General features: G+C 36.0%; 1 protein-coding gene across 1 annotated transcript in view; it reads left to right on the forward strand.

Annotated features, from left to right (window-relative positions):
* Positions 1 to 27,914, forward strand: part of TIAM2 (TIAM Rac1 associated GEF 2) — a 530,223-nt gene that overhangs the window by 62,814 nt on the left and 439,495 nt on the right. The window contains 11 exon segments of the mRNA XM_055267826.2: positions 184 to 314; positions 7,059 to 7,235; positions 8,637 to 8,716; positions 10,454 to 10,571; positions 13,143 to 13,274; positions 13,767 to 13,879; positions 15,090 to 15,283; positions 20,790 to 20,890; positions 23,588 to 23,701; positions 25,343 to 25,499; positions 27,420 to 27,553. Of these exon segments, the coding sequence (XP_055123801.1) occupies positions 184 to 314; positions 7,059 to 7,235; positions 8,637 to 8,716; positions 10,454 to 10,571; positions 13,143 to 13,274; positions 13,767 to 13,879; positions 15,090 to 15,283; positions 20,790 to 20,890; positions 23,588 to 23,701; positions 25,343 to 25,499; positions 27,420 to 27,553 (1,451 nt within the window).

Consider the following 27,914-nt stretch of genomic DNA (forward strand, 5'->3'; position numbering starts at 1 on the left):
TGTGTTTAACGTACCTAATTCTGTAAGGGATTTTAAGTGATTTTTTCAAAGTGGACACAATAAAATAAAAACAGTATGTGTGCATGTGTTTTATAAAAGTAATAAAACAAATTATTCTGCTTTTTCAAGTCTTAGTTATTTACTTACATATTTATTTGGGGGGTGTGATGTTCTTTTTAAAAGGAACTCCTGTGACACCTGTTACTCCGGCCAATGTGGTCCAAGGCTTACCTGATCCGTGGGTATCTCAGATAACAAATACAGATACACTTGCGGCTGTGGCTCAGATCTTGCAAAGTCCTCAAGGCCAGCAGGTGAGCAGTTTTTCCGTTATGTCAAGAATAATTTAGAATTTAATATTTTCCTAATGTATTACTTTGTAACATACCACCTAGAGAATATGTGCTTTTTTTAGTTTTATAAAAATGGGACCATTATGTATACTTTGTTACTTGCTTAAGTCATTTAATAGTGCATCATGAATGCTTTCATGTCATTAAAAATTACTTTATAAAAATTTATTCTGTACCAAAATACGGAATTAGCACATGGTTTTGCCAAATATTATTAGGTGCTATCACACTCCAGTAATAAGACAGGAGTCCTATCTTAGAGAAGACCTCCTCCTATCTTAAGGGGGACAGATGGTAAAAAAAAAAAGTATGACAAAAATTATCGTAGGTAGTGATTAATGACAATAAGAAAGGGTAAATCTATAGGGACTAGATTTGGGGGAAGGGGTCAGGATTAGAGGGGATAGCCAACAGGAGGCGTATTTGAGGAAGTGACATTTGAATCGAGACTTGAAATGGACTAGTCATGGCAGGACAGGAGGATAGGAAATAGAATTGCAAGTATAGAGGTCCTCAGGTGGGAAGCAGTGTGGTGTATTGTAGGAATAGAAGAAGGCTTCTGTGGCTAGAACTTCAGGAATAGAGGGGAATCACACAACATGTACGAATTGATTTGAGGAACGGGAAAGATTGCTGTCTTTATAATATCAAGTTTTTCCATTGTATCTATACATATACTTTTATTGTTCAAATCTTTTATGTCTCTTAATTAAGCTTTGTAGCTCTTTAAATGTAGATTCTTCAAATTTCTTAGATTTATTTCCGTGAATATATTTGAACAGATTGGATTTTTATAGTCAATATCAGTTTCTCTTAGTTTTCAGCTGATTTTCTTTCATTTTCCAGTTATATTATTTGTAACTAGTGGTAATTCTCTGTCCTCAGTTTAAGTACTTATATATAGTTTTCTTAATGTATTACACTAAGTTATCGAAGAGATCAAAATAGAAATAATGATAGTATACTCATTGTTACTTTTTTCAGACTCAAATAGAAATACCTCATTTTTCTCCCACTGTGATGTTGGTTTTGTTTCGAGACGTGTTCTTTATGAGGGGCATATTCTCCTTTTTCTAGATGATAGTGTTTTATGGGGTTTTGATTTAAAATTTTATTAGTGAAGATAATAGTATGGTTTTTTGATTACTAGACTTTATTATAATGATTCAGCATTGCAATCCTGTACACACACACACACACTCTGTCTCTCTCTCTCTCTTTTTCTGACTCTCAAATTAACGCTATCGTTTGAGGCAGTACATTTAAATATTCTGTAATTTTTGTTTTGCTTTGAAGTGTAAACTGTTTCACAACTAGTTTATATTTGCAACAATTTTGCAACTCTACTGAGATGGGTTCCTAGTTTTTATCACCTTACTCTATTTTTAAATCAGGATTATTGCTTGCTTTGTGAGATCAATTTAGAAATGGTTACCTTTTTCTGTATTCTGTGCAGTACAACCTGAGTGCTTCCTGCCTCTGGAAGGTTTGGATGAACTTAATCAAAACACCTCTAGGGGCCAGGCACAGTGGCTCACACTTGTAATCCCAGTACTTTGGGAGGCCCATGTAGGTGGATCACTTGAGGCCAGGAGTTGAAGACTAGCCGGGCCAACATGGTGAAACCTGTCTCTATTAAAAACACAAAAATTAGCTGGGCATGTTGGCACATGCCTGTAATCCCAGCTACTTAGGAGGCTGAAGCAGGAGAATCACTTGAACCTGAGAAGTGGAGGTTACAGAGAGCCAAGATCACGCCATTGCACTGTAGCCTGGGTGACAGAGTGAGACTCAAAAAAAAAAAAAAAACAACAAAAAAAAACAAAAAAAACGGAAAACCCACAAACTCCTCTAGGATTTGGTGTGTTCTGGGAGATTAATGTTCGATAACATTTTTCAATTTTTTTTGGGTTATTTGTATTCACTTATGCTACCTTTCCTGCATAAACTTTATTAATAAATATTTATGATTAGAAACAATCTGTTTTTCATAGTTGTACGTGATTTTTTTAAAAACTAACTTTGGCATGCACATCTGACTTTGTGTTGTTTTTTGCTCTAAATTTAGGTTTATTGAAGTTTATGCTTTTTATTTCTTTCTGTTACTACCCTAGTTCTTCATTTTTGGACTGTTGATGTACTCCTCTAAATAGTTTTTGATCCCTTTGCTGCTTCTCTTCCCTTTTTGATCCATCATTTTAATTCTTTGCAAGATTAATCTTTATCAGTGATGTTTTTTTTTTCTTTTGAGACAGAGTCTTGCTGTGTCACCCAGGCTGTAGTACGGTGGCACGATCTTGGCTTACTGCAACCTCTGCCTCCCAGGTTCAAGTGGTTCTCCTGCCTCAGCCTCATGAGTAGCTGGGACTATAGGCGCCTGCCACCATGCCCAGCTGATTTTTGTATTTTCAGTAGAGACAGAGTTTCACCATGTTAGCCAGGATGATCTCGATCTCCTGACCTGGTGATCTGCCCACCTCTGCCTCCCAAAGTGCTGGGATTACAGGCGTGATCCACCGTGCCCAGCCTATCAATGATCTTGTATGTTTTAAACTTAAGCTCAGGAACATGCAATAATTACATATTATACATAGAATAAAATCCAACTTTGTGGTATTTAGAGTTATTCTCAATGTAACCTGTTTTAGTTTTCTAACATTTTTCATTAGATTACAAAGTTTCATAGATTTCTCTAAATTAATGTAATTATTCTCTTTGCTTGTGTTGCACTCCCTTTTACTTTATCATCTACTTCTCCAATTTTCGTACGTCTCACCCTTCACTATTCAAATCAAACTAACATTTTTTAGAGTTTGGTGTCTGAAGTCCAGTGATACTGTATCACTTCATTGGTTGTTTTTCATTCACTCAGCCTTCAGCAAACATTTACTTTGACATGCAGTGTTTAAGAATCATGGGAGAAGTTTAGAAAAGAAGGGCTTTGGAAATTCAGAACTAGAGATAATACTTTGGCTTGAACAATCGGTTCAGGAAAGTTCTGTCGTACAGATGACAATTAAATTTGTTTTTTAAAGGATGAGTAAGAAATTGGATGCTAAGGATGAGCTACATAGAGACAATTGAGAGTAAACAATGAATTCTGAGTCTTTCAAACAAAACCTGATCCACCTGCATCTTAATCTGTTAATGGAAATGCTATTTTTCCATTTGCTCATACCCAAAAGCTTGAGTCATCCTTGATTCCTTTCTTCCCTTTGTTCTTCAGATCCAATCTGTTAAGAAATCCTCTGCCTTCAGAATATATTCTGAATCACTAACTCACTACCTCTATCACTAGTTCCTAGAATCAAGCCACCATCATTTCTTACCTAGTTTATTGCAGAAACCACTTAATGGGTCTTCTACCCTTACCCCACAACAGTCTATTCTCAATACTGCAGGTAGCATGACCCTTTTAATACCTGAGAGTTCATGCAACTCCTCTGCTCAGAATCCTCCAGTGGCTCCCTGTCTCACTCAGAGTAAAAGCCCAAGATGTTTTGTTTGTTTGTTTTTTTGTTTGTTTTTGAGACAGGGTTTTGCTTTGTCACTCGGAGTGCAGTGGTGTAGTTGTATTTCACTGCATCTTTGAACTCTTGGGCTGAAGCAATCCTCCCATCTCAGCCTCCCAAGTAGCTAGGACTACGCCTGTAGCCAGCATGCCTGGTTAATTTTTTATTTTTATTTTATTTTATTACTATTTTTTGAGATGGAGTCTTACCCTGTCACCCAGGCTGGAGTGAAATGGCGCTATCTCGGCTCACTGCAACCTCCACCTCCCGGAGTGATTCTCCTACCTCAGCCTCCCGAGTAGCTGAGATTACAGGCACCCGCCACCACGCCCAGCTAATTTTTGTATTTTTAGTAGATACGGGGTTTCACCATGTTTGCCAGGCTGTTGTTAAACTCCAGACCTCAGGCGATCCCCCCACCTTGGCCTCCCAAAGTGCTGGAATTACAGGCATGAGCCACTGTGCCTGGCCAATTTTTTATTTTTATATAGAGACAGGATGTCACTATGTTGCCCAGGTTGGTCTCGGACTCCTGGCCTCAGGAGTCCTTTCACCTGCGCCTCCCAAGTCAATGGAGTTACAGGCAAGAGCCATCGCGCCTGCACTAAAAGCCCAAGTTTCAGTAATCACTTCATTGGTCCTTGTATGTTCTCAGTTTGATCTATTGTTCCCTTCCCAACATTTTCTATCACCAGTTCATAGACTTCTCTAACTAATGATAAGACTTGCTATGTTGCCCACCCCCCACCCTGGTTTTATATTATCCTTTGCTTCGCTTTCTTACCTCTTTCTCCTGTGACTTGTTCCATCCTTTTTGTTGTTTCTTACATAAACTACTTATAATCCTGCCCCAAGATCTCTGCATTTGAAGTTTTTTATACTGAAAACCCACTTTCCTCATATATTCATAAGGTTTCATCTCTTGTCTTTGTTTAAATGTCACTTTAATAAGGCCATCAGTGACTGCTGTTTATTTATTTATTTATTTAGAGACAGGGTCTTGCTCTGTCACCCAGGCTGGAGTGTAATGGCGCAATCTCGGCTCATTGCAACCTTGGCCTCCTGGGTTTAAGCAATTTTCTTGCCTCAGCCTCCTGAGTAGCTGGGATTACAGCCTTCTGCTACCACACCGAGCTAGTTTTTGTATTTTTAGTAGAGACGAGGTTTCACCTTGTTGGCCAGGCTGGTCTCAAACTCCTGACTTTAAGTGATCCGCCCGCCTCGGCCTTCCAAAGTACTGGGATTATAGACATGAGCCACCGTGCCCGGCCGTGACTGCTATTTAAAACTGTAAACTCTACCTGTCATTCTTTACACTCTCGTTCTCTCTCGCCTCTGCTTACTTCCTTCCTTAGCACTTACTACCTTCTGTTATGTTATATAATTACTTGTTTTTTTTTCTACCTCTTCCCACTGGTATGTATGCTAAGCTAGGGCAAGAATTTTTTGTGGTTGTTGACTGCTGCCTGTCCAATGTCTAGGTTGTAGATAGTGTTCAGTGTTTTTGTGGAATGAATGAATGATGTACAGAAGCATTACAGTGTTGGATATACAAAGGATATTGTAGAGTTGAGTTGTTTGAAGGAAAAGATAGTCTGTGTAAGCTATTCATGACAAAGTTAAATGGCAGACTGAAGTGTGACCTGGGCTGTGAAAACAATAAATGGTGGGCTCAGAAATAAAGGATTCATTTGCTAAGCAATGGGGAATCACCAGGGACTTTTTATGTTGAAGTCACATGATCTTAACAGTACTTTACATGGATTAGAGAGAGGAGAAGTCTGGAGACAGAATATCTTTCTTTTAGAGAGGAGAAGTCTGGAGACAGAATATCTTTCTTTTGGTAATAGTGGTTTTGGAAAGGAGGGTAATGATTATGAAAAATAGTAAGGTTGTATACTTTCTGAAATATAATCTCAAAAACATGCGGCCATTCTAGACTTAAAAATATTTAAAAAAACCGATGTGTACTCTTAGGTTGAATCTATTTTCTACATTTTTGAGACAGTTGGGGAACTGAATATTAACTGTATATTAGATGAAATTATAGAATTAGTAATTTTATTTTGTGGTAATATTTTGGAAACAATTCATAAAGCAAGTGTTCTTATTTCAAAAGATGCCTATTAAAATAAATATTTTTGACAGGAGAAGAAACTTTGAAAGGAATATTACAAACAGAGTCAGTAAGACAGTAATCGATAGACTGCGAAGTCAGAGTAGAGAAAGAAAATTGGCTGCTCCAGTGGTTTTTTACCTGGGTGACCAAAAGAATAACAGTGCCATTGGGAAAAATGGAGATGCCAAAAGGAGCAGTTAAAAAGTGTAAAGGGGAAATACGGTGTTTCTATCATTTTAATAGTTCTATAGAAAATGTTTAGTTGATAGTGAAGTGACTCTAGTTTGTTTCCTAGTGTTACTGTTTTAAGTAGTCATGAAATTACTTTACTGTCATCTTACATAGTTTTTGTGTCCTCTCCTCCTAGAAGTTGAACTTCAAGAGTACAGTTGTCTTGGTTATCAGTAGCTTTGCTGTCTTTGTTTTTCTCTTTTAAACTAATAATTTTTGGATTTAACTCAGGCTTATAACCAGATTGATTATCATTTACTTCTGGGATGTATATAGGATTTTCTTATAGAATCTCTTAAAGATCTCACTGTTGTGTCTGTTTTTTAACAGGGGTGGGTACATAGTGGGAACAAGAGTTGCCTTCAACTCGAGATGACACTATTATTAATAACCAGTTGCCAGATTCTACTCTGAGAAACAACATTTCTTAATGACTCTCCAACCTTCAGAAAGTATGTGCTCAGATAGTAATTCTGAATAATAGCAAAAGGTGCTGCTATTTTCAGTACTCGTCCTTTTACTGAGTTTAAAGAGTTAATTGAACAAGGTTGGGAAACTTAGTGAAAAGTGTGTCAGTTTGTCATGAGTCCTTTATCTGGTTGTCACAGATCACTTTATTTTGTTTAAAGTTCGCTGACTTTCCAGAAGTAAGACAAACTTATTAAGGACTGTGTTATATAAGGTACACAGAAAAACTTCAACAAAATTAACTTATTAATAGTGTGTATTTTTTTCAAAGAGAGTGTGGAATGATTAATTTTACTGACTAAAAGTTTTAGGTGGCCACTGTTACAGAAAAAAACCCAACACCTGTTTTGTAATATATATTTTTTTTCTCTCCAGCTTCAACAATTAATACAAACCTTACAGATACAACAACAGAAGCCCCAGCCTTCCATTCTGCAAGCCCTAGATGCTGGTCTTGTTGTTCAGTTGCAAGCGCTTACAGCACAACTTACAGCTGCAGCTGCAGCTGCCAACACTCTTACTCCCTTAGAACAGGGAGTCTCCTTTAACAAGGTAGAAATTAAACCATCGGATCAAGTCTGTATGAATTATTAAATATTATATACTATCATGGGTTTTAATTCTGTAAATTTTATTGTAGACTTTTAATGTCTCCTGTACGCTGTATAAGACAGTCTGAATTTTACAAAAGGTTCAAACTTCTGAAAAAAAGTAGTTAAAAAATTTCTTCTTAGGCCAGGCACAGTGGCTCAGAACCTATAATCCCCAGCACTTTGGGGGAGGGCAAGGCAGGCAGATCACTTAAGGCCAGGAGTTTGAGACCAGCCTGGCAAACATGGTGAAACCCCATCTCTATTAAAAATACAAAAATTAGCCAGATGGTGCGTGCCTGTAATCCCAGCTACTGGGGTGGCTGAGGCAGGATAATTGCTTGAACCTGGAAGGTAGAGGTTTTAGTGAGCCAAGATTGAGCCACTGTACTCCAGCCTGGGTGACAGAGCAAGACTCTTGACTCAAAAAAAAAAAAAAAAAAAAAAAAAAAAAAAAATTTTCTTGAAACATTTAAAATATTTTCATTTGACTAAAAATAACTAGTCAGTAAAATCTTATATTCACCACTGAGGCAAGTGATTATTTTCTGAGCTTGTCTGATTTCTTTCATGGGTGCCACATTTTACTATGATGCTCTGGGTTCTGTAATTTGGACCTGCAAAAATTAAAATTCTTTAATCAATATGTAAAATGTTTAAAGGAAAACTTCTCTATAACTAGTCACTATACTGTAAGTATAATAAGTTGATGCCTAAATTATTAATAATTAAAGTGTTTCTAAAACTTAAAATCTTTCATGTACAATTTAGTGTGCGATATTCTTAGTTTGCTTATTAATTATGGGAGTATCATATTACTTGGAAGTGGTATTCATATTTTCAAAATTTGTACTTTCATTTTTATAGGAAAGTAGATAACTGATTTATTGGATTATTACTTAGACTGTTTTGGCCAGCAGCTTCTAAGTCTAATATAGTCTTAACACTAAATAGCTAGACCACATAAAAAGCCTTTAAATTGAGCATTCAGAAGAATAACAGCATTCTAAGATGAGAACCATACTAGGAATAGATCCATTGATTATGGCCCTAGATGTTTTATCAAGCTTATTACCATGGAAAAACCACCTAATTATTTTAATTCTTAGTCTTCTGTAAAATTTGAGTATTAGTGTTTATCCTGCCTCTATCATAATTTGTTTTGTTATGTAAGATAATACATATCAAAATACTTTAAAGATCTACTGAAAACACTTTATAATAGTATAAAGTGATACAAAACGTTTATTTACACATTAAATGATAGAGATAACAGAATGCCATTGACATTTAAAATAGCATTTGTAACTTATATTTGTGTGAAGCACTTTTTAATATGTCTGTTTCTCCTTCTTTCCCCCAGAAGTTGATGGATAGGTTTGATTTTGGGGAAGATTCTGAGCATAGTGAAGAACCCAAAAAGGAACTTCCAGCTTCACAACTGTAAGAATTTTTTCTTTATAGCCATAGTTTTTTTATATTGGGTTGGATGTTGCCATCTGAATTACTAAGTATACTTAGTAAGTTGGGGTTATTATTTCAAGCTGTTGAACCTCTAACATTATACAAAGGTGGTAGAGATATGTCTTGTCTCTTTGTATTATTTTGAGTCTTTTCTCAGATCTTTGCAAATAGACTATATCAACGTTCCCTGTAAGAACATTGATACATATTGGTAAATCTGGTTGTAATATTTTCCGTATTAGGCTTTAAGTTATTTAACTTAATTGTAAGAGTGGTTGGAATACTATGAATGAAGCTTGCTTCTAGTGCTAAAGGCCACTTGTAGAAAGCATATGAAATTGTGGAAACACATCAACCTAATCAGTATTAAGGATTGGAGTTACAAGGATTTTTTTTTTTTTTTTTTGTAAAGAAATGTGTTGTATGTTTCTATTAAATCAGTTACTTTTTTTTCCCTAAACAATTCTGCAGTGCCCAAGGTTCTGTGAGGGTATGCGAATGGACTAGTAGGGGGAAGATATTGGAGGAGGCAGGGGTAGAAGTAGGTAGAATGGAAGAAGGATGAATGGTGAAACTCCGTGGATCTCTTGTTTCAAACAGAAGTTATTAGTTGTATATATTGGGGTAATAAAAACGTAATTTTAGAATATGTTAAATACAAATGTATCATTTTAGTAAAATGATTCCTCTTGACAAAATTTAAAAACTAGTATTTTAGATTATGAATTGCAAACTTTCAAGCAGCATTTGAAATGACGTTGATCACTGTCCTAAACAATGTAAGAATCTCCTTTAACAGTCCTGATGATAGTGTATTTATCCAGTATTTTAATGCTTTCTGTGATGAGAAGTTAACTAATTGTTATTATTGTGTGTTCTTTTGTTGAGCTGAATCCTGTTTCCTTTATTTTCTATTAGTACACACTGACCCACGTTTTGCTTTCTGAAGCAGGGAAGCAAATTTACTCCGCTGTCTTTAGAGATGTAGCTTTTCATTATTTGAAGATAGGTATCATTCTTCCCCTTAGGTTTAATTGCTTCAGATGAAGTACACTTTTTTCCCGCTGTTTCAAGACTTCTCACCATCCTGTTTGGCTCTTTTGGGATGCCCTTTTTATTGTTAATGTCTTACCTTGTGGCACCCAGAATCCCAGGTGTATTTCAGGTGTGAATTTCCAAGAATATAGTTAAACTATTATTTTTTCTTATTTAAACAGTATCTGCCTCTGTTAACATACCTAATAATGTATATGATTTTCTAAAGGAAGAATATTAGTTTTATAAATTTTATGGTCAATTACAATGGTAGATTTCACACATACTGATTGATAGACTATTTTTCTGTCTCATAGTAAGAGGAGTTAAAGTAACAATGTTTAAATATTTAAACTTTTTATAAATACTGAGATTTTCTTAATATGCTCTAATGAAAAAGTAATTTATATGTATTTAATAGCATGAGATGGTAATATCAGATCTTCAGCAGAGCATCTCTGACACGTTATCCATCTATTGATGTACAATTGGAGAATGTATTTTTCTTTTAATATATTAATGTTCTCAAGTATTCTACTTTTAGTATTAAAATTGCAAAAGAAAACATGCAGTAGAATATGTTTTATTAAATTGACTTTTTTGTTTTCTTTGAATACTCAGTTATTTTCATAGTACCTTTAGTGGGTTTTAAAATATGTTTCCACCTGTTTTTCTTTTTAGTTCTCACGTTTCAGAATCTGTGAACAATTCGATTTTTCATCAGATAGCAGAACAACTACAACAGCAAAACCTAGAACATCTCAGACAGCAGCTCTTGGAGCAGCAACAGCCTCAAAAGGTTTATAACCCCATCTTGTGGTCTTTAGAGTTATTACTATTTATATTCTATAAATTGGCATTTTTGTGGGTTGGCTTTTTTTTTAAATTGGTCTTAATAGAATATTTTCTCAACTATTTAGCTTTTACCATCTACTTTATTTCTTTGTAAAGTTTGTTATGGTGATATTTTTTCAACTATTATTAGTAAGATCCATTTTTTTCAGGACCTTTATGGTTTTTTCTGTAATCGAATTGTGTTCTGGTAACTTTTGAATCCACATTGTAGAAATTAATTTCAGTATACTGGAAGTAGAGAACAGGATGGAGGGGGTAACAGAATTACCTCTTAAAACTAAACGTGTTTTTCTCTGTGTTCCCTATCAAGCAAGTTGATGATTATGTTATTGGTGACAATGATGATGGCCATGTAGATTGCTATCTTTAATTTTTAAAATGTAATTGCTGTTAGCATGTAGCAGGGGCTTTATTAGGTATGTGGTAGGCGTAGATACATTTAACCCTCAGGAGATGGGCATTAAGACTCCCATTTTATCCCAGAGGAAGTTGAAGCTTGGTGAGATTAAACATCTCATGCAGCAGTGTACAGCTAATGTTATATATTATCTGACTTAAGATGTGCGGTTATTTTACGCATAGCTAAGAATTTTAAAACACTGATAACTAAATGTAACATCCTTTTGAGTTGTAAGGATCCTTTAAGTTCATCTTACAAATTTGATAATCTTTGACAAAATATTGCACCTTAGAATTGATAAAATATGTTAAGTTGTAGAGCTAGGATTAAATTTATTACAAAGCCTTTTTCTGCTGTATGTGAGAAATGGTTACGCATGTAAACTGTTCAGAATAAAAGTATTAGGAAACCCCCTCTCCCTCCCCAGCATACTTCCTAATATTAAAAAAGTTTTGGCATTAATGAGTTTAACAAAAATATCACAAAATATTTTTAAGTATGTGTCACTTGTTAGGCAAGTGATACATACAAAGATGAACAGAAATGAGGTTGTGGCATCAGGTAACCTCTTCTCTAACGGAGCACATACATCTGTATGAACACGTGGCAGAATTCTTTATTTTTGTCATAGAGGTACAACTGAAGGATTCTAGGAACATGGAGGAGGGAACAGTTATTTTAGATGGAAGAGACAGCAAACTTGAGACATTGGGGTCTGAACTTGACTTTTTAACGCAAACAGTAATATAAAATGGATGTTAATGATATTTGCTGCATTGGAACTCATGCCTAGAATTATGAGAATGGAATTTCATATCTTTTTTTGAGGAAACAATTCTGATATAAGTGGCCAGAATAGGGGCAGCATTTTATGTCAAGCAAATATATCTGCCTGAGAACCCAGAAGCTGAAGATAGAACACAATTAAGAACATTTAGATGTTGTTTAAAGAAAAAACAAAGTTGTAACGCAAAGAAAACAAACAGGTCATCAGTGATATAATAATACAAAAATCACAGAACTGTTAAGAGAGGCAGGAGGTAGTCGTGATGGAAGAATTTATCCAAACAACAGATTTGTTGAGCTATAAATGTAACGCTTTGTGAATTGCTTTCATAGTTTCATTTTAGCAGAAGCACTGTAATCCTGGTAGTACTTTATTTTTTTTAATGGTCTCTCTCTCAGCAGAATCAAGTAGTCTTCACCAGCTTGTAATTAACACCATGTTATTGAAGTAAAAATAAACCTGAGAGAGAGAGAGTCTGTCGTAAGAATCTCACCTACCAAAAAGAGAGAACTCGGCTTAGTTAATTACTCTATATATTAGTTCCAAAATTTCACCGCTTAGAATAATAAGATCCCTTTGAAAAGAATATAAGTTCTGAAAAACCTCATTGTTCAAAAATGAATCTAATGAAGAAAAGAGAGTGGTAAGGAAAACTAGAACTGTTTTTATAAGGTAGATAGTATAAAACCTATGAGATTTAGAATGCAGATCTCGGCTCACTGCTACCTCCGCCTCTCAGGTTCAAGCAGTTCTCTGCCTCAGCCTCCTGAGTAGCTGAGATTATAGGCATCCACCACCGTGCCCTGCTAATTTTTGTACTTTTAGTAGAGATAAGGTTTCACCATCTTGGCCAGGCTGGTCTTGAACTTCTGACCTCGTGATCCACCCTCCTCAGCCTCCCAAAGTACTGGGATTACTGGCTTGAGCCACTGTGCCTGGCCTGTTTTTTCTTTATGGCATTTTTTGTTAATGCCAATTATCAGTGAAAATCTAGATTCATTTAACTGACTGCCATTATATATTTTTCATGCTATAATTTCTTTATTAGTCCTCTGTAGTTTATATTTTCACAATTGAAAATTTACTTGATTTTGCCATTTTAGTATTTTAGTCCCTTTTATGGAGCTCTTCTCTGCTTTTATGTAAACTTGAGTTTATACAAATGTTTAATTTTGGATTGATTACTTTATAAATGATTTAACGTGGAATTTCTTTTATGTATGGCTCTTGTTTTTAAACACATAATTGTGATGTTTGCTGTGTTTACATTTTCATTCATAACAAAAAGTATCTCCCAATCTTTGTGTGTTTGTATATGTTCTCAATAGGCCACTCCTCAGGATAGTCAGGAAGGAACATTTGGATCAGAGCATTCAGCATCGCCATCACAAGGGAGTAGTCAGCAGCATTTTCTTGAACCTGAAGTCAATTTGGATGATTCCATAGATATTCAGCAACAGGTAAAAGTAAATGTTTTTCTGGGTCATAAATTTCTAAAAGTAGCTAAAGAAATCATATAAAATATTTTATACTAGCAGTGCCCTGAATATATTTTTCCCACACTTAAAGCTCCACTTTGTAATTGTTTCACCTATTAGGCCAAGCTTGTCCAAGGCCTAAGCATGGCCCCTAGGCCAAGCACATGGCCGAGAACTGCTTTGAATGCAGCCCAACACAAATTTGTCAACTTTTCTTAAAACAATATGAGATTTGTTGTTGCGATTTTTTTTTTTTTTTTTTTAAGCTCATCAGCTGTCATTAGTGTTAGTATATTTTACGTGTGGCCAAAGACATTACTTCTTCTAACGGGGCCCAGGGAAACCAAAAGATTGGACACCCCTGTATTAGGCATTAATGCTCCTATTGTGAGTATTTTTAAAAACAGAATTGTCAGTGCATACGTCTGTCTCAACCAGCCTTTCTGTTTGTTTGCTGTTATTTTGACTTTCAAGGATATGGATATAGATGAAGGGCAAGATGGAGTGGAAGAGGAGGTCTTTGAACAAGAAGCTAAGAAAGTGGCGGTTCGCTCAAGATCAAGAACACATTCGCGATCTCGTTCAAGGTTCTACAATGATATTTAATAATAGCTGTGTGTGAACTTTAAAATGTTGGCTTTATTTCTTTGCATCAGGATGAAAGGAAATGTTTTCCTTGGGATGACATATTTTTTCACAGTTTCTCGGAAAAAAAGTTATTCCAAAAACAAGATAACCTTTGTTCTGTTTTAATTGGTATATCTGTGGCCATTTATTTCAGAAATTTACGTAAGATTGGCAGCCATATCATGAGACAGGGATTTTGAATTATATTTTATTTTAGTTAATATTGTGACACTCAATTTAGAATATTGTTGCCCCTTAACAATTAAGTCAGGCCATATTTCCTGGATTCCATTTCGTCTCACAATGATACCAAAAATGGTTATAAAAATGAAACTACGAAATTTATTTTTATAAACATTAACTGTAATACTAAACCGTTAGGAAACATAGTTTTCTTCATGAGCTTAACTTAAAGGCATCAGTCTTTAACATTTTTGTATCCTATTTTTTGCATATGAATGCCCCTGAAAATCTGAACAGTAAATGCTGGAAGAGGGGCAGTACGTTTGATGAAATTTTTAGTCATTTCTTTTTCTTGTCACAAAGTTCTTTATATTTATCTATTGCAAATGAGAGCCTGTCAGTTCACCTTTCTTTAAACCCACCTCGTATCACTGAATTATTTTCCTGAAGCAGTAACAATCTTAATGCTGAAGATATCTTCATTTGTCATTAGCAGCATCTTACTAAGCATTTTGAAGAGAGCTCAATGGCATGTGGTTGACAGGCAAAAAAGAAAGTGTTTCAGTGTCACCTTCTACAAGCACCATAAAATTTTAAAAGTTGGAAACTACTAAGCAGAATTATGTAGTGGCCTAATGCTCTGACACTTAAATGGTCTTTTAATTTTCTTTGGTCTTTCATTCCTGTTCTTCTGTTTGAAAAATGAGTTGGAATACACTAAGAGAAAGTGAGGCCCTTTCTAGAATCTTTTTCGTCTTCATTGTGAATAGTCACCCATACTCAGAATCATTACCAACTAATATGGGCCTAAGCAGTGCACGGATTTAAGTAAAATGCATTTTTGAGACTTGATTGTACTGCAGAATATTTTAATATATTGTCACTAAATATAAGACAACTTTTTTGTTACTGTTTTTTCCCTCACTTAGAAGTGACAGATTTGATAGAAAACATTGTCATTAGAAGTAAAATGAAAATTTTTTGTAGATCACCAAGAAAACGAAGGTCTAGGTCACGGTCTGGCTCTAGAAAGCGTAAACACAGAAAGCGATCACGCTCCCGCTCAAGAGAAAGAAAGAGGAAATCATCACGGTCGTATTCAAGTGAAAGGAGAGCCAGAGAAAGGGAGAAAGAACGACAGAAAAAGGGATTACCTCCAATTAGATCTAAAACACTAAGTGGTAAGTAACATATATCTGCAATGCTTTGGTTTCAATTAATATTTAAAAAATAGTTATCTGCTACAAGTCTCTCAGCCAAATTTTATTTTCAGATTAAGTTTAAAAGTGGTTTGGTAAATGAGTAATGTTGTCTCTGGTTTTTGTAACATGATAGAGAAGAGAAGAAAAGGGAAGAAAGATTCCATTCAAATACCAAGGTCATTGAGGGTTGATTTTTTGTTTGTTTGTTTTTCAAACGCAAGTTAGAAAATAACGTATTGACTGAAAAAGCAGACTAGGCTGGTATTGGTAGCATGGACACAGTGACTTCTGTCTGTAGTATTCTTACCAATTATGGCCACTAGGTCTGTAGGAATAATAATTAAAAGAAGCATATACTTTGCTATGTCTAATTTTTAAAGTAATTATAATGTTATGGGTTAGCACTACAGGATAATTACTGCTGTACAAACTTTGCACAGTTACATGTTAGTCAATTACGTATGATTAGAACAGATTCGGTAGTGGTGGGGTTTGGTTTTGGAGCAGGCGTGGGGAGGGTTCACTTGGTAGGAATGTTAAGCACAGCAAAATAAGTTTTAATTAGTGCCAAATTCTGCCTAGGGTGTTCTTGGTGGGTTATGACTTTTAAGATGAACTAAGAGTTTACATATGGGCAAAGAAGTACATAAAATCGAGCAAATTATCATTCTTTCCAAAGAGCTAAACATTGATTGTGTTATCTAATTTCTGAAGACTTCCACATAAATTCCCTCTGCCGGGGAGTTAGAAAAATAATTGGTATAATTTATGCTACTAGAGCGTCTTGGAAACCCAGGCCTGTAATAAAGGGCAATAGCCATCTTCTTACTGTTTTGGGAGTTTTTGTAGGCCTTGGCTATCTTGCATGAATTTTATCCGGTTGTGAGAGCTAGTGTCAACCTGATAATATTATCCTTGCTCCAGAAGTTTGTTTGTCCCTTAGGGTGAGGGTATACATCTAAACATTTTAGTGCTGGCTGATAAAAGAAATAATGTCAAACGTTTGACCACAAAAATCTCTACTGTGCTTTCTCGCATGATTACCATTAAGATGTTCAGAATTATCTATTTATTTGCCAATATTAGAGTAAGGATTTTATGTGGAGTCGCTCTCATTTAATTTCTCACTTAATTTGTCATGTTGTTGATGTCACTGTTTACATAGTTTTTTTTTTTTAAAAACATTTATTTAATTTTCTATTTTATTTTCCTTTAAGTTCTGGGATACATGTGCTGAACGTGCAGGTTTGTTACGTAGGTACACAGGTGCCATGGTGGTTTGCTGCACCCAACAACCCGTCATCTAAGTTTTTTCTTTTTTTTTTAAATTATACTTTAAGTTCTATGGTACTTGTGTACAACGTGCAGGTTTGTTACATAGGTATACTTGTACCATGTTGGTTTGCTGCACACATCAACTTGTCATTTATATTAGGTATTTCTCCTAATGCTATCCTTCCCTCAGCCCCCCACCTCACCCCACCCCCCCACCCCCGCCGACAGACCCCGGTGTGTGATGTTCCCCGCCCTGTGTCCAAGTGTTCTCATTGTTCAGTTCCCACCTGTGAGTGAGAACATGTAGTGTTTGGTTTTCTGTCCTTGTGATAGTTTGCTGAGAATGGTGGTTTCCAGCTTCATCCATGTCCCTGCAAAGGACATGAACTCATCCTTTTTTATGGCTGCATAGTATTCCATAGTGTATATGTGCCACATTTTCTTAATCCAGTCTATCGTTGATGGACATTTGGGTTGGTTCCAAGTCTTTGCTATTGTGAATAGTGCCGCAGTAAACATATGTGTGCTGTTTACATAGTTTTTAACCATGGAATTTATTTTTTATTTCTGTTTTATTTTCATGGGTACAACAAACAGCAAAAAACAAAATAAAAAGCACGTGAATAAAAAACGCATAACCAAATACAGGCATACCTCGTTTTATTGCACTTCACTCCATTGTGCTTTGAAGATACTGCCTTTTTTTAATTTTTTTTTTTTTTTTTATAGATTGAAGGGTTGTGACCACCTTGTGTTGAGTACATCTGTTGGCACTATTTTTCCAATAGCAGGTGCCTACTTTGTCTCTATGTCAGCATTTTTTTTTTTAAGCAATAAAGTATTTTAAAATTAGGGTATGTACTTTTTTTTTTTTTAGACATAATGCTATTGCACACTTAATAGGTTACAGTGTAGTGTAAACATATCTTTTGTATGCACTGGGAAGAACAATTTATGTGACTCACCTTATTGCGATATCTGCTTTATTGTGGTGGTCTGGAACCAAAGTTGCAGTAGCTCCAAGGTATGCCTGTACAGTGAAAAATAATATCTGATTGTTTACCTCACAACTCTCCTTATTCAAAAGCAGTATCAATTTCCTGTGGTTTGTATTCTTTCTTAACACATTTTAAACATATAGTAGTGTTTTCATACGATTTATTGATCTTTATCATGGATTTTAGAACACAAGGTTTTCGTGAATAGTCTAGGGGATATATAGCACCAGTGAATAATAACATTCCAGGAATCAAGTGTCCCTTCTGCATGGGATGGCAAGAACCATTATTGCTTTCTGGGGAAAAAAATGGAGTTTCCTATGGGAAAAATGTGTAGAGAGATAATATTGAAAGAGATGGGAAATATAGAACAGAGTTCAGGGAGATTAAGGCAGCTGAAATATGCAGAACCAGTAATAAAGAGGAAAAAGTGAATGCCAGGTGCAGCGGCTCACAACTGTAATCCAAGCTACTTTGGGAGGCACAGGCCAGCAGATTGTTTGAGGCCAGGAGTTTAAGACCAGCCTGAGCAACAAAGTGAGATACCATCTCTACCAAAAAAAAAAAAAAAAAAAATTAGTTGGGTAAGGTGGTTCACACCTCTGTAGTCCTAGCTACTCAAGCAAGAGGTGGGAGAATCACTTGTGCCTAGGAGGTTGAGAAGCTGCAGTGGGATATGATTGTGCCACTGCGCTCCAGCCTGAGGAACAGAGCAAGACCCTATATCAAAACAAAACAAAAAAAACAAAAGAATCCTTAAGGCTGAGTATACTGGCTCAAACCTATAATCCCAGTACTTTGGAAGGCCAAGGCAGGAGGATTGCTTGAGGCCAGGAATTTGAGACCAGCCTGGGAAAGAGCAAGACCATGTCTGTACTAAAAATAAAAACTTAACCAAGCATGGTGATGGTGTGCCTATAGTTTCAGCTTCTGTGGAGGCTGAGACAGGAGGATGCCTTAAACCCAGGAGTAGGAGGCTGCAGTGAGCTATAATTAGGACATTGGACTCCAGTCTCAGCCTGGGTGACAGAGCAAGACCTCGTCTCCAAAAATAAAGGGGCGGGGGCATCTTTTCCATGACAGAGCCCCAGACTACTGTTAAGGGTTTGTGGTAGATTGAATAATGGCCCCCTAAAAGGTATCTACATTTAAATCATTGGGATTTTTAAATATGTTACATTGTATGGCAAAAGGGACTTTTCAGGCCCTTTTAAATTAGGGATCATGAGGTGGGGAGATGAACCTGGATTATCCAGAAGGCCCAGTTTAATTACATGGGTACATAAGAGGGAAGCAAGTACATTGAAGAGAAAAGGTGATGTGATAATGAAAGGAGAATTTGGGAAATGTTGTGGAGGTGGTTTTGAAGATGGAGGATGGGACCATGAGCCAAGGAAGGCAGGTAGCTTGTAGAACCTAGCAGAGGTAGGGAAACAGATTCTCCTCTAGAGCCCCCTAGAGGGAATGCATACCTGCTGACCCATTGTAGATCTTCAAAACTATAAGAGAATGTATTTGTTTTATTCTAACTTCATGTGATTTTGTTATAGCAGCAATAAAAAACTGTTACAAGGCTAGGCATGGTGGCTTGCCTCTGTAATTCCAGCACTTTGAAATTACTTGAGACCAGGAGTTTGAGACCAGCCTGGGCAATGTGGTGCAACCACATCTCTGCTAAAGATACAACAAAAATTAGCTGAGCATGATGACGCACACCTGTAGTCCCAGTTACGCGCGAGGCTGAGGATCACTTGAGCCCAGGAGGTGGAAGTTGCAGAGAGCCGAGATCGCATCACTGCGCTCCAGCCTGGGCAACGGAGTGAGACCTGTCTCAGAAACAAACAAATGAAAAAAAACCTAATGCAGAGCTCCTTGAGACTTTGGTTGAAGATTAAATTGAATATGCGTAGGGTAAGACTTACAGGAGATAAATAGCTTGCAGGGAAAGAACAATGACCAGGGACTCTGTGTGAGCTAAGTGATTCCTAAAGCTTACACAGGTCTAGAAGATGTTAGAGTTCTGACTAGCCAGAGTGGAGAGACCTGGTTGAAAAGCCTAGGGCACTCAGTAGTGATCTTGCCAAGGGTACCTTCATGTGGGGCTAAATTAGCCATAGAGTAAAACCTGCCTTATTATAGATCAAAGGTAGCCAGAAATGTGGACATTGACATAAATCCAAATACAACGTATGAAAATTCTGCAAAGGTGTCAACTATAAATATTTTCTAAATAAATGTCTTCTGTAAAAGGAGGCATTCGTGGAGGCATGAACAGTACAGCTGAAAGTAGGCAAGGTGTCTCATGTTTAATATTTGTTAAGGGGATGTGGCTTTCAACATTTAAGTACCTTTAAGTCTTTTAAGGGGTTAAGGGGTTCTGATTTGGCCATTTTCTCTTTGTATCTTCCCAGAAAGGATTATTTCCTTAAGGATAAGATGCTGTTTTTAGATTTATCTCTTGATTAGGGAGACACATTCACTTAATCCTTCCAGCACAGAAAGACACTTAAAAGGTTCACAGGCTGGGCGCGGTGGCTCATGCCTGTAATCCCAGCGCTTTGGGAGGCCAAGGCGGGCAGATCATGAGGTCAGGAGATCGAGACCGTCCTGGCTAACACGGTGAAACCCCGTCTCTATTAAAAATACAAAAAATTAGCCCGGTGTGGTGGCGGGTGCCTGTAGTCCTAGCTACTCGGGAGGCTGAGGTAGGAGAATAGCGTGAACCTGGGAGGCGGAGCTTGCAGTGAGCCGAGGTCGCGCCACTGCACTCCAGCCTGGGCGACAGACTGAGACTCCGTCTCAAAAAAAAAAAAAAAAAGGTTCACTAATGGGATTACGGTGAGAAGTGGGTTTGAAACTTTGTTGCACATTAGAATCACCTAGGGAATTTTACAACTCAGTTCCCTTTCTTTGACACTGCATGCCACTCATCCTCTTAGAGTGGGACCCTGGCATCCACAGATGGTTCAGGTGTGCAGCCAAGCTTGAAAACAGGTGACATGTAAGTGGTTGACTTGGCAGAGATGTGAATTAATACTTGTGATTTTAGTTGATTTTAAACATAACAGATGCATGTGTTTATTGACAATTATTTTAAAATATATTATCTTAAACTTAATTATTATGTTTATTACTGCTTTTTCCTCAACTACTTTTGAAAGAAGTAACTGTGTCTATATTATTTAGGTCATTTGTCTCTTATGTCTTGACAGTATGTAGTACTACTCTCTGGGTTGGGCAAGTGGACAAGAAGGCAACACAGCAAGACTTAACCAACCTATTTGAAGAGTTTGGACAGATTGAATCCATTAATGCAAGTATCAGTTCTTAATAATTTAAGGTTTTAAAAAAGGAGGTTTTTATTAATACAAAGAATCACTTCTGTTCCTAATTAGCCCAGTAATGTCTGCCTTAAATAATACACATCTTTAAAAGGATTGCTTTACTTTGATAATGTCTGTGTTTATTTTGGTGCTGTTTCTCTCAATTATTTTTATTTTTTAGTGGAATTCTTAACAAAATACTCGAGTTTTATAGCAGTGTAGCATGCTTTATTCCTAACATCATCAAATGTTTGAATTAGCAGGAACCCTATGTATGTGCTCTGGTTTAATTCCTTTTTTTAAAAAATACGTCTGAGGACACCTGTCCAGCACTGAGGAAATGGAGAGTTCCACAGAATTGTAGTCACTTGCACATGGCCACAGAAGCAGTCATGGAGACACAGCTGGACTTAGGATCCCAGTTTCTTTTGCCTTTTTCTTCCCACTCTCTCACTCTCTCGTGCTCTTTTACTCTCTTTTTTATCAAACAGAGTAAATGTTAGGTAAGAAAATCAGTATGGCCAGCGAATTGCTAGTAAGTTGAGCATAGCTCTTTCACTCTTGATTCTTGCACTAGTTTTGCACCACTCAGTCTTCTCCTTTGAGTCTGTGTTTTGTTCTTCATGAGGCCTGATGCTTTTCCCTGAAGGTCAGACATCTTTGGTTAGCTATTTTAATTGTTCTTTTATTTAAAAATTATGTGCTCTCTTTCTTCCTCCTGCTGTGTGATGAAATGTTTTGTAGTCATTTGTTTGGGGAGACATTTATCCATCCATCCATCCTGGTAAACAGGAAGTATGAGGAGACTTAATTCATCGGGCATCTGATTTCATTCCCTGTGGTTACAGTTTTATGTCTGTGGGATCTTTTTATCATTATTTGTCAGGAAATTGCCCAGTTTTTCTTTCTAGTCTTAATTCCCAGTCTTCCTTAAATGGCCAATAGTAATAGTAATTGTAACAATTATTTGTTACAATTGGAACAATTATTTGTAATAGTAACAATTATTTGAGTTGAGTTGAACCATTTTGCATCTTACTTTTGACTGTGTATGATCTCTTTGGAGCCTCATAAGAAGCTGGTTAAGTAATTCAAATACTGTTGTTTTCTAATGAGGAAACTAAGTGATTTGCTTGAGTTACACAGGTGATAAAAAGATGATTGGTTACGGATTTCAACTTGGGTACTTCAGATTTCTCTTTCTATACCACAAGAGTGCTGTCGACCTCTCTTATTCTTTTGTCTTTTTAGATTTTACCTGTCAAAACATCACTGTCTTTCAGAGTCTATAATCATATGCTTTCTCTGAAGTTTCTTTCTGATTTACCTCTACCTTTAAACTAGTGATTCTCAGTTCTAGCTGCATATCAGTAATATGTCTTGACATTTGAAAAATTAGGGATGCCCATGCTCAATGTCTTCAAATTTTTAGCAAAGTATCACAGCTGCATAGGTGATTCTGATGCACAGCAGGAATCATTGCTCTGAACAGACCTGTGTCCAAGTAGCATTTTGTATTTTCCTGTTTGATGGTCGTTATTTGTAATCTTTCTTGTGTCATGGTTCCTTGAGCATCTGTTTGCCTTATCTCTCTCCTCTATTGTATTACTTTTTGAGAGCATAGTACTTATAAATAATAAGCACTAAGTTGTTTTGTGAAATGAAGATTCATAATCCACTCATTTAATTTTGGGGACTTCACAGACAAAGTCCATTCAGTTTGGCATTTAGTAGGTCATTGGTGAGCTTGAAGAGAGTAGAGTATTTTCCAGTGGGTTGGTGAGGAATTAGAGCTAGATTGCAATAGATAAAGAAGAATGTCAAGGTTTAGATTTCTCTTTTAAGAAGTTTGATACTAATATTAAAGAGGCAGTAGCTTGAAGTGTTAGCAAGGCTGAGGAAAAGGTTTCTATGTAAGCTTTAATAACATATAGCTTATTAGGTATTGAGTGAAAATAAAATGATAGAATGCCTTTTGAGTTTCTCAGAAAGAAACAAATGCTGTGAATAGTTTTCTGAGTTAATACATTAAGGATAATATTATGATCTGGTGTAGAATAGTTAAATGCTTTATAAATCAGTCTCAGATCTTAACACTGAGGCTATTTTCTTTATGTTAAAACTTTTGCCAGAAGCACTTGAACAAAATAAAGTTTTATAAGACTGAAAATTTTTATCATCAATTGTTTCAGATTATGGATTTCATATTAAAGATAAGATAATTCCCCAAAAGAAAAATCCTCTTTGCATTACTCAGTATAACATTTGGAAAAATTGAAGTAATATTAGGAATAAATTGTTGCCTTCAAATATTTTGGCCATATAATATTACTTTCCTTTTATCTGGTGGTATTATATATATGAAGTTATACATTTTGTTTTTAATAGTTCTTTTTCTGTATTCAGAAAATATTGCCATGTGATATTTAAGATTTCACATTTATCATGGCTTATGATACCTAATTGAATTTTGAATTTTGGGATTTTAAAAATTGAGTTATTAATTGTACATGAATTGTACCTACTAATAAACAGCTGGAGGAAGAAAGGGGAAAATAAGTCAGTAATCTATCAAAATTGAATTGAAATATTAGTAAGTAGTCAATGTTTTGTGTCATTTAAACCATAAAATACCAGAATGAATTTCTGTTCTTATATCTTTTCTTAAAACAATTTTTTTTTATTAGATGATTCCTCCCCGGGGCTGTGCTTATGTCTGCATGGTTCATCGACAAGATGCATTTCGAGCTCTTCAGAAACTCAGTTCTGGATCATATAAAATTGGGTCCAAGGTCATTAAGGTGAGATTTGGTGGATTGGAACTTGGGGTAGGGGGGCAGTATTTTTGATGTCTGTTGTGTTAAAGTCTGAGTTTTTCACAAAAGGGTCACAAGCTCTTTTATTGGATTATTAGAATGTCTCTGTATTATATTCTTTTTAAATGTTACGGAGAAACCTTATCAGAAACTTATTGTTTCAGTTTGTTGAGTTACAGAATTAGATATAGGTAAAAATAAGTCCAATAACGAGAACTTTAGTCAATTACTTCCTTGAAATTACACTTGCACAGCTTTCTGAGTCAACTAGGGCACCATTCTATGAGCAGAACGTGTTCATTTTATAGTATTGTCTTTCATTCACTTTTCCTCCCAATACTCCTTAACTATACCTTCTAATTATATTCCTGATTTCTTCTTTTTTCTTGACATCTTTTTAAAATATAAACCAGGCCCTTGTGGAGAGATTATCTATCAGAATATTTTTATTTTCTTCCTAATCTTTATACTGAGAATTTTTTGAATATCTTTCCATTACTTTCTATGATTAACTTGTTTGATTTCTGTTATTTGAAGTTTATTTATCTCATCAGTTTCTGCAACTGAATTAAAAACTTTAAAATAACTACTTTCATTAAAGTTAATATATGCTGATCTTTTTTCATTCATGACTGAGTTTCTTGTGTTAACTAAAGTGTCCCTAGTCTCCTCTGGAATAAAAGATTTGTTTTAAAATAACAGGCCAGGTGTGGCAGCTCACACCTGCAGTCCCAGCACTTTGGGAGGCTGAGGTGGGAGGATCACTTGAGCCCAGGAGTCTAAGAGCAGCCTGGGCAACATGGTGAGACTTCATCTCTACAAAACAACTTAAAAATTAGCTGAGTGTGATGGTATGCATCTATGGTCCCAGCTCCTTGGGAGGCTGAGGTGGGAGGATCTTTTGAGCCCATGAAGTCAAGGTTGTAGTGAGCCACGATCATGCTGCTGCACTCTAGCCTGGGCGACAGAGTGAGACCCTGTCTCAAAAAGTGAAGAAAATGCTATTCTAATCACCCCTCATGTAGGTTGACATTTTTATGGTGAAAAGTGGATTTGGATTTTCTTTGGAAATGCATTGCGCTATTAGAGTTAAATAAGAAGTGGAAATCCTTTATTGTAAATACTATGTCTAATATAAGTTTTATTTTAAAAAACAAAACTGGCGAGGCACAGTGGCTCACACCTGTCCAGCACTTAAGGAGGCCGAGGTGGGTGGATCGCTTGAACTCAGGAGTTTGCGACAGCCTAGGCAACATGATGAAACCCCTATCTCTACTAAAAAATACAAAAATTAGTTGGGCATGGTGTTGCCTGCCTACAGTCCCTGCTGCTGCAGGGCTAAGGCAGGAATATCGCTTGAGCCCGGAAGGTCAAGGCAGTGAACCATGACAATGCCACTGCGCTCCAGCCTGGGCGACTGAGTGAGACCCTGTCTCAGACAAAGAGAAGCAACTGGAAAAAAATTTTTTTGGCTACTATTAGTTTTTCAGCTTTGCTTTTCCAGCTGTTTTCTAAAACCAATTTTATTGTGTTTACATTGTTTAAATAAAATTTTGAACTTTTTACCTTGTTTTTATAATATATATATATAAAACCTTTCTTTTTTCCTCTTCCCATTTACAATAGATCGCTTGGGCTTTAAACAAAGGTGTAAAAACAGAATACAAACAATTCTGGGATGTGGATCTTGGAGTTACATACATACCATGGGAAAAAGTTAAAGTGGATGACTTGGAAGGTTTTGCAGAAGGAGGCATGATTGATCAGGAGACTGTAAATACTGGTAAGAATTCTAAGGTCTTTTTATTGTTAAAAGAAAGTATGCTTAGAAGGTTGTAGCTGAAATGAGTTTGGGATGACAGTGTTAACTGTGTGTCCTGGATTCATCTCCCAAAAAAGAAAAGATACATTACTATGCCCTAGTGTACGTTCTTAATGGGACCTATTTTATAGATGTCAAAGTATAGATTAGAAAGTATAGAACTCTATATAAATGTAGCATTTTTAAATATATGGTTTTTTTTTTTTTTTTTCATTTTGATACTCGAGAGATGTGTGGGAGGGATTTTTAAAACTAAATATTTCTAATTGCTTCAGTTTAAGTGGGAACTTGAGAAGTTTTTTTGAAACATTTTGCAGATTAATTTGAATAGTATCCATGTTGAAAATAGCAGCAATAGAATCGTGGTTTAGGGAGTTCAGATTCATACAATGTTATATATTTTCTGGGATGCCTTTTACGATACCAAATAATCATCAGCCTGCTTTTTTTTTTTTTTCCCAAAATTGTCTTTTTATTTTAAAAGATTTCAGTTAAAAATTGACAAAATGATTTGCAGTTGTAACCAATAGGAAATCTAAACATTTGAAAAAGAACTGAAATATATATACACACCTTTTTTCTTCACACCTTAGCCTTTTATCAGAATTAGCTAATTTTCAGAATATTTGTTTCTCAGACCAATGTAAAATTTTGAACCATTTTTTTTTCTATTGTTTTCTTCCTGTCAGGCCTACTCCTCACCCCACCCTTGCCAATGGCTGCTTATTCCAGTGTATTCACTTAATAAATATTTTAGTTTCTACTGTGTGTCAGGCCTAATTTTAGGAACTGGAATTATAGCAGTGAGACAAATAGACAAAAATTCTTCCTCTTGTGGAGTGTAGCGCAGAGGTCAGCAACCTAATACCCATGGTCCAAATCCTGTTGGTAGCCTGTTCTGTAAATAAAGTTTTATTGAAACATAGCCATGCTCACTTGTTTACCTATTTTATATTCCTTTTTTTTTTGCAATAAGAGTTGAACACTTGCAGCAGAGAACACATGGCCCATAAAGCCTCAAATGCTATAAAGTTTACTAGCCCATGTTTCACACATTTATTATCTGTGAAAAAACAGATAATAAACAAAATAGATAAACTATATAGTACTTTAGTGTCAGTAAGTTCTAAGAAAAAAATCAGGGAAGGGAGATGGGCAGTGTGGATGTGGAGGTATTGCAGTTTTTATGTGGTTGTAGAAGATCTAATGGAGAATGTGATATTCGAAAGGGTAAGGCATGCAGCCATCTGGGGAAAGAGCATTCTATATGGAGGGAACAGCAAGTGCCATGTTTGTGTTCAGAAATAAGACCATTATAGCTTGCACAGAGTGAGTGAGGAATGAGTAGTAGGAGATCAAGGCAGATAGGTACAGAGGGGCAAAGTCATGTAAATCTTATTTTGTCTTACTTGATCTTTACTTTGAATGAGATGGAGAAGGGTGAGAGAGGAACCATTAGAGCTTCTTTGTTCTCTTTTTGCATAGCTGTATTTTTGGAAGGATTTTATTGTATTGGATTAATACTCTCCTAGTTGGTCTTCCTTTGTTGTATTTTGTGATAAAAAATTGAGTACGGTTAGTTCCTCTTATATCAGCCAGCCATTGAGATACATATCTATTGTATCCCTTCTAAGCGTTTTCTTTAGATGAAATATTTTAGTGTCTTTCCTTTGTGTCTCATGTGTCATGGTTTTTTGAACTCCATAGTATCCTAATCAGATTAATCTGGGCAGAAATCTAGAGTGGCACCTACAGTTGTGGATATATCTTAAAGATGTGCCAAGGTAGATGAAGGATTTAGATGTGAAATAAATGAATACAAAGAAGAAAATGAAAAGTTGCACCTATGCAAAGGAAATCAATTTCAAATATTTTGTTTAGAGTGGGAAACTGTGAAAAGCTCAGAACCTGTTAAAGAGACGGTCCAGACAACTCAGAGCCCAACTCCAGTTGAAAAGGAGACAGTGGTCACAACCCAGGCAGAGGTTTTCCCTCCTCCTGTTGCTATGTTGCAGGTTAGTGTTGAAGTGGGTTTTTTTTTCTTGTGTTGTTTTACATTTCTGTTTTTAATCATGTATTTACTTTATAAAACTAGAATGAAAATCTCCATATCAGAATAAATGTCAGTAGTGTTAGGGAAAAGAATATTTCTTTTAAATCTCTTTAAGGAAAAAAAAAGTCTGCTAATGCTGTGGTATCATTGTGCTAAACACCTTAGGTTTAAAATAAAGGTAAATATGGAAATATTGTTTCTGAAAACAGAGGTTTTTTTAGGTTCATGTTTTTCTGAGGAGTCAAATTGATAGAACAGTAAGTTATTTTAATGAGTTTGATCAAATACTTTTTGAAAAATTATTTTTAGAAATGATGTCGTTC

The sequence above is a fragment of the Symphalangus syndactylus genome, chromosome 2 (genome assembly GCF_028878055.3).
Source record: "Symphalangus syndactylus isolate Jambi chromosome 2, NHGRI_mSymSyn1-v2.1_pri, whole genome shotgun sequence".
NCBI classification, from domain to species: Eukaryota; Metazoa; Chordata; class Mammalia; order Primates; family Hylobatidae; genus Symphalangus; species Symphalangus syndactylus.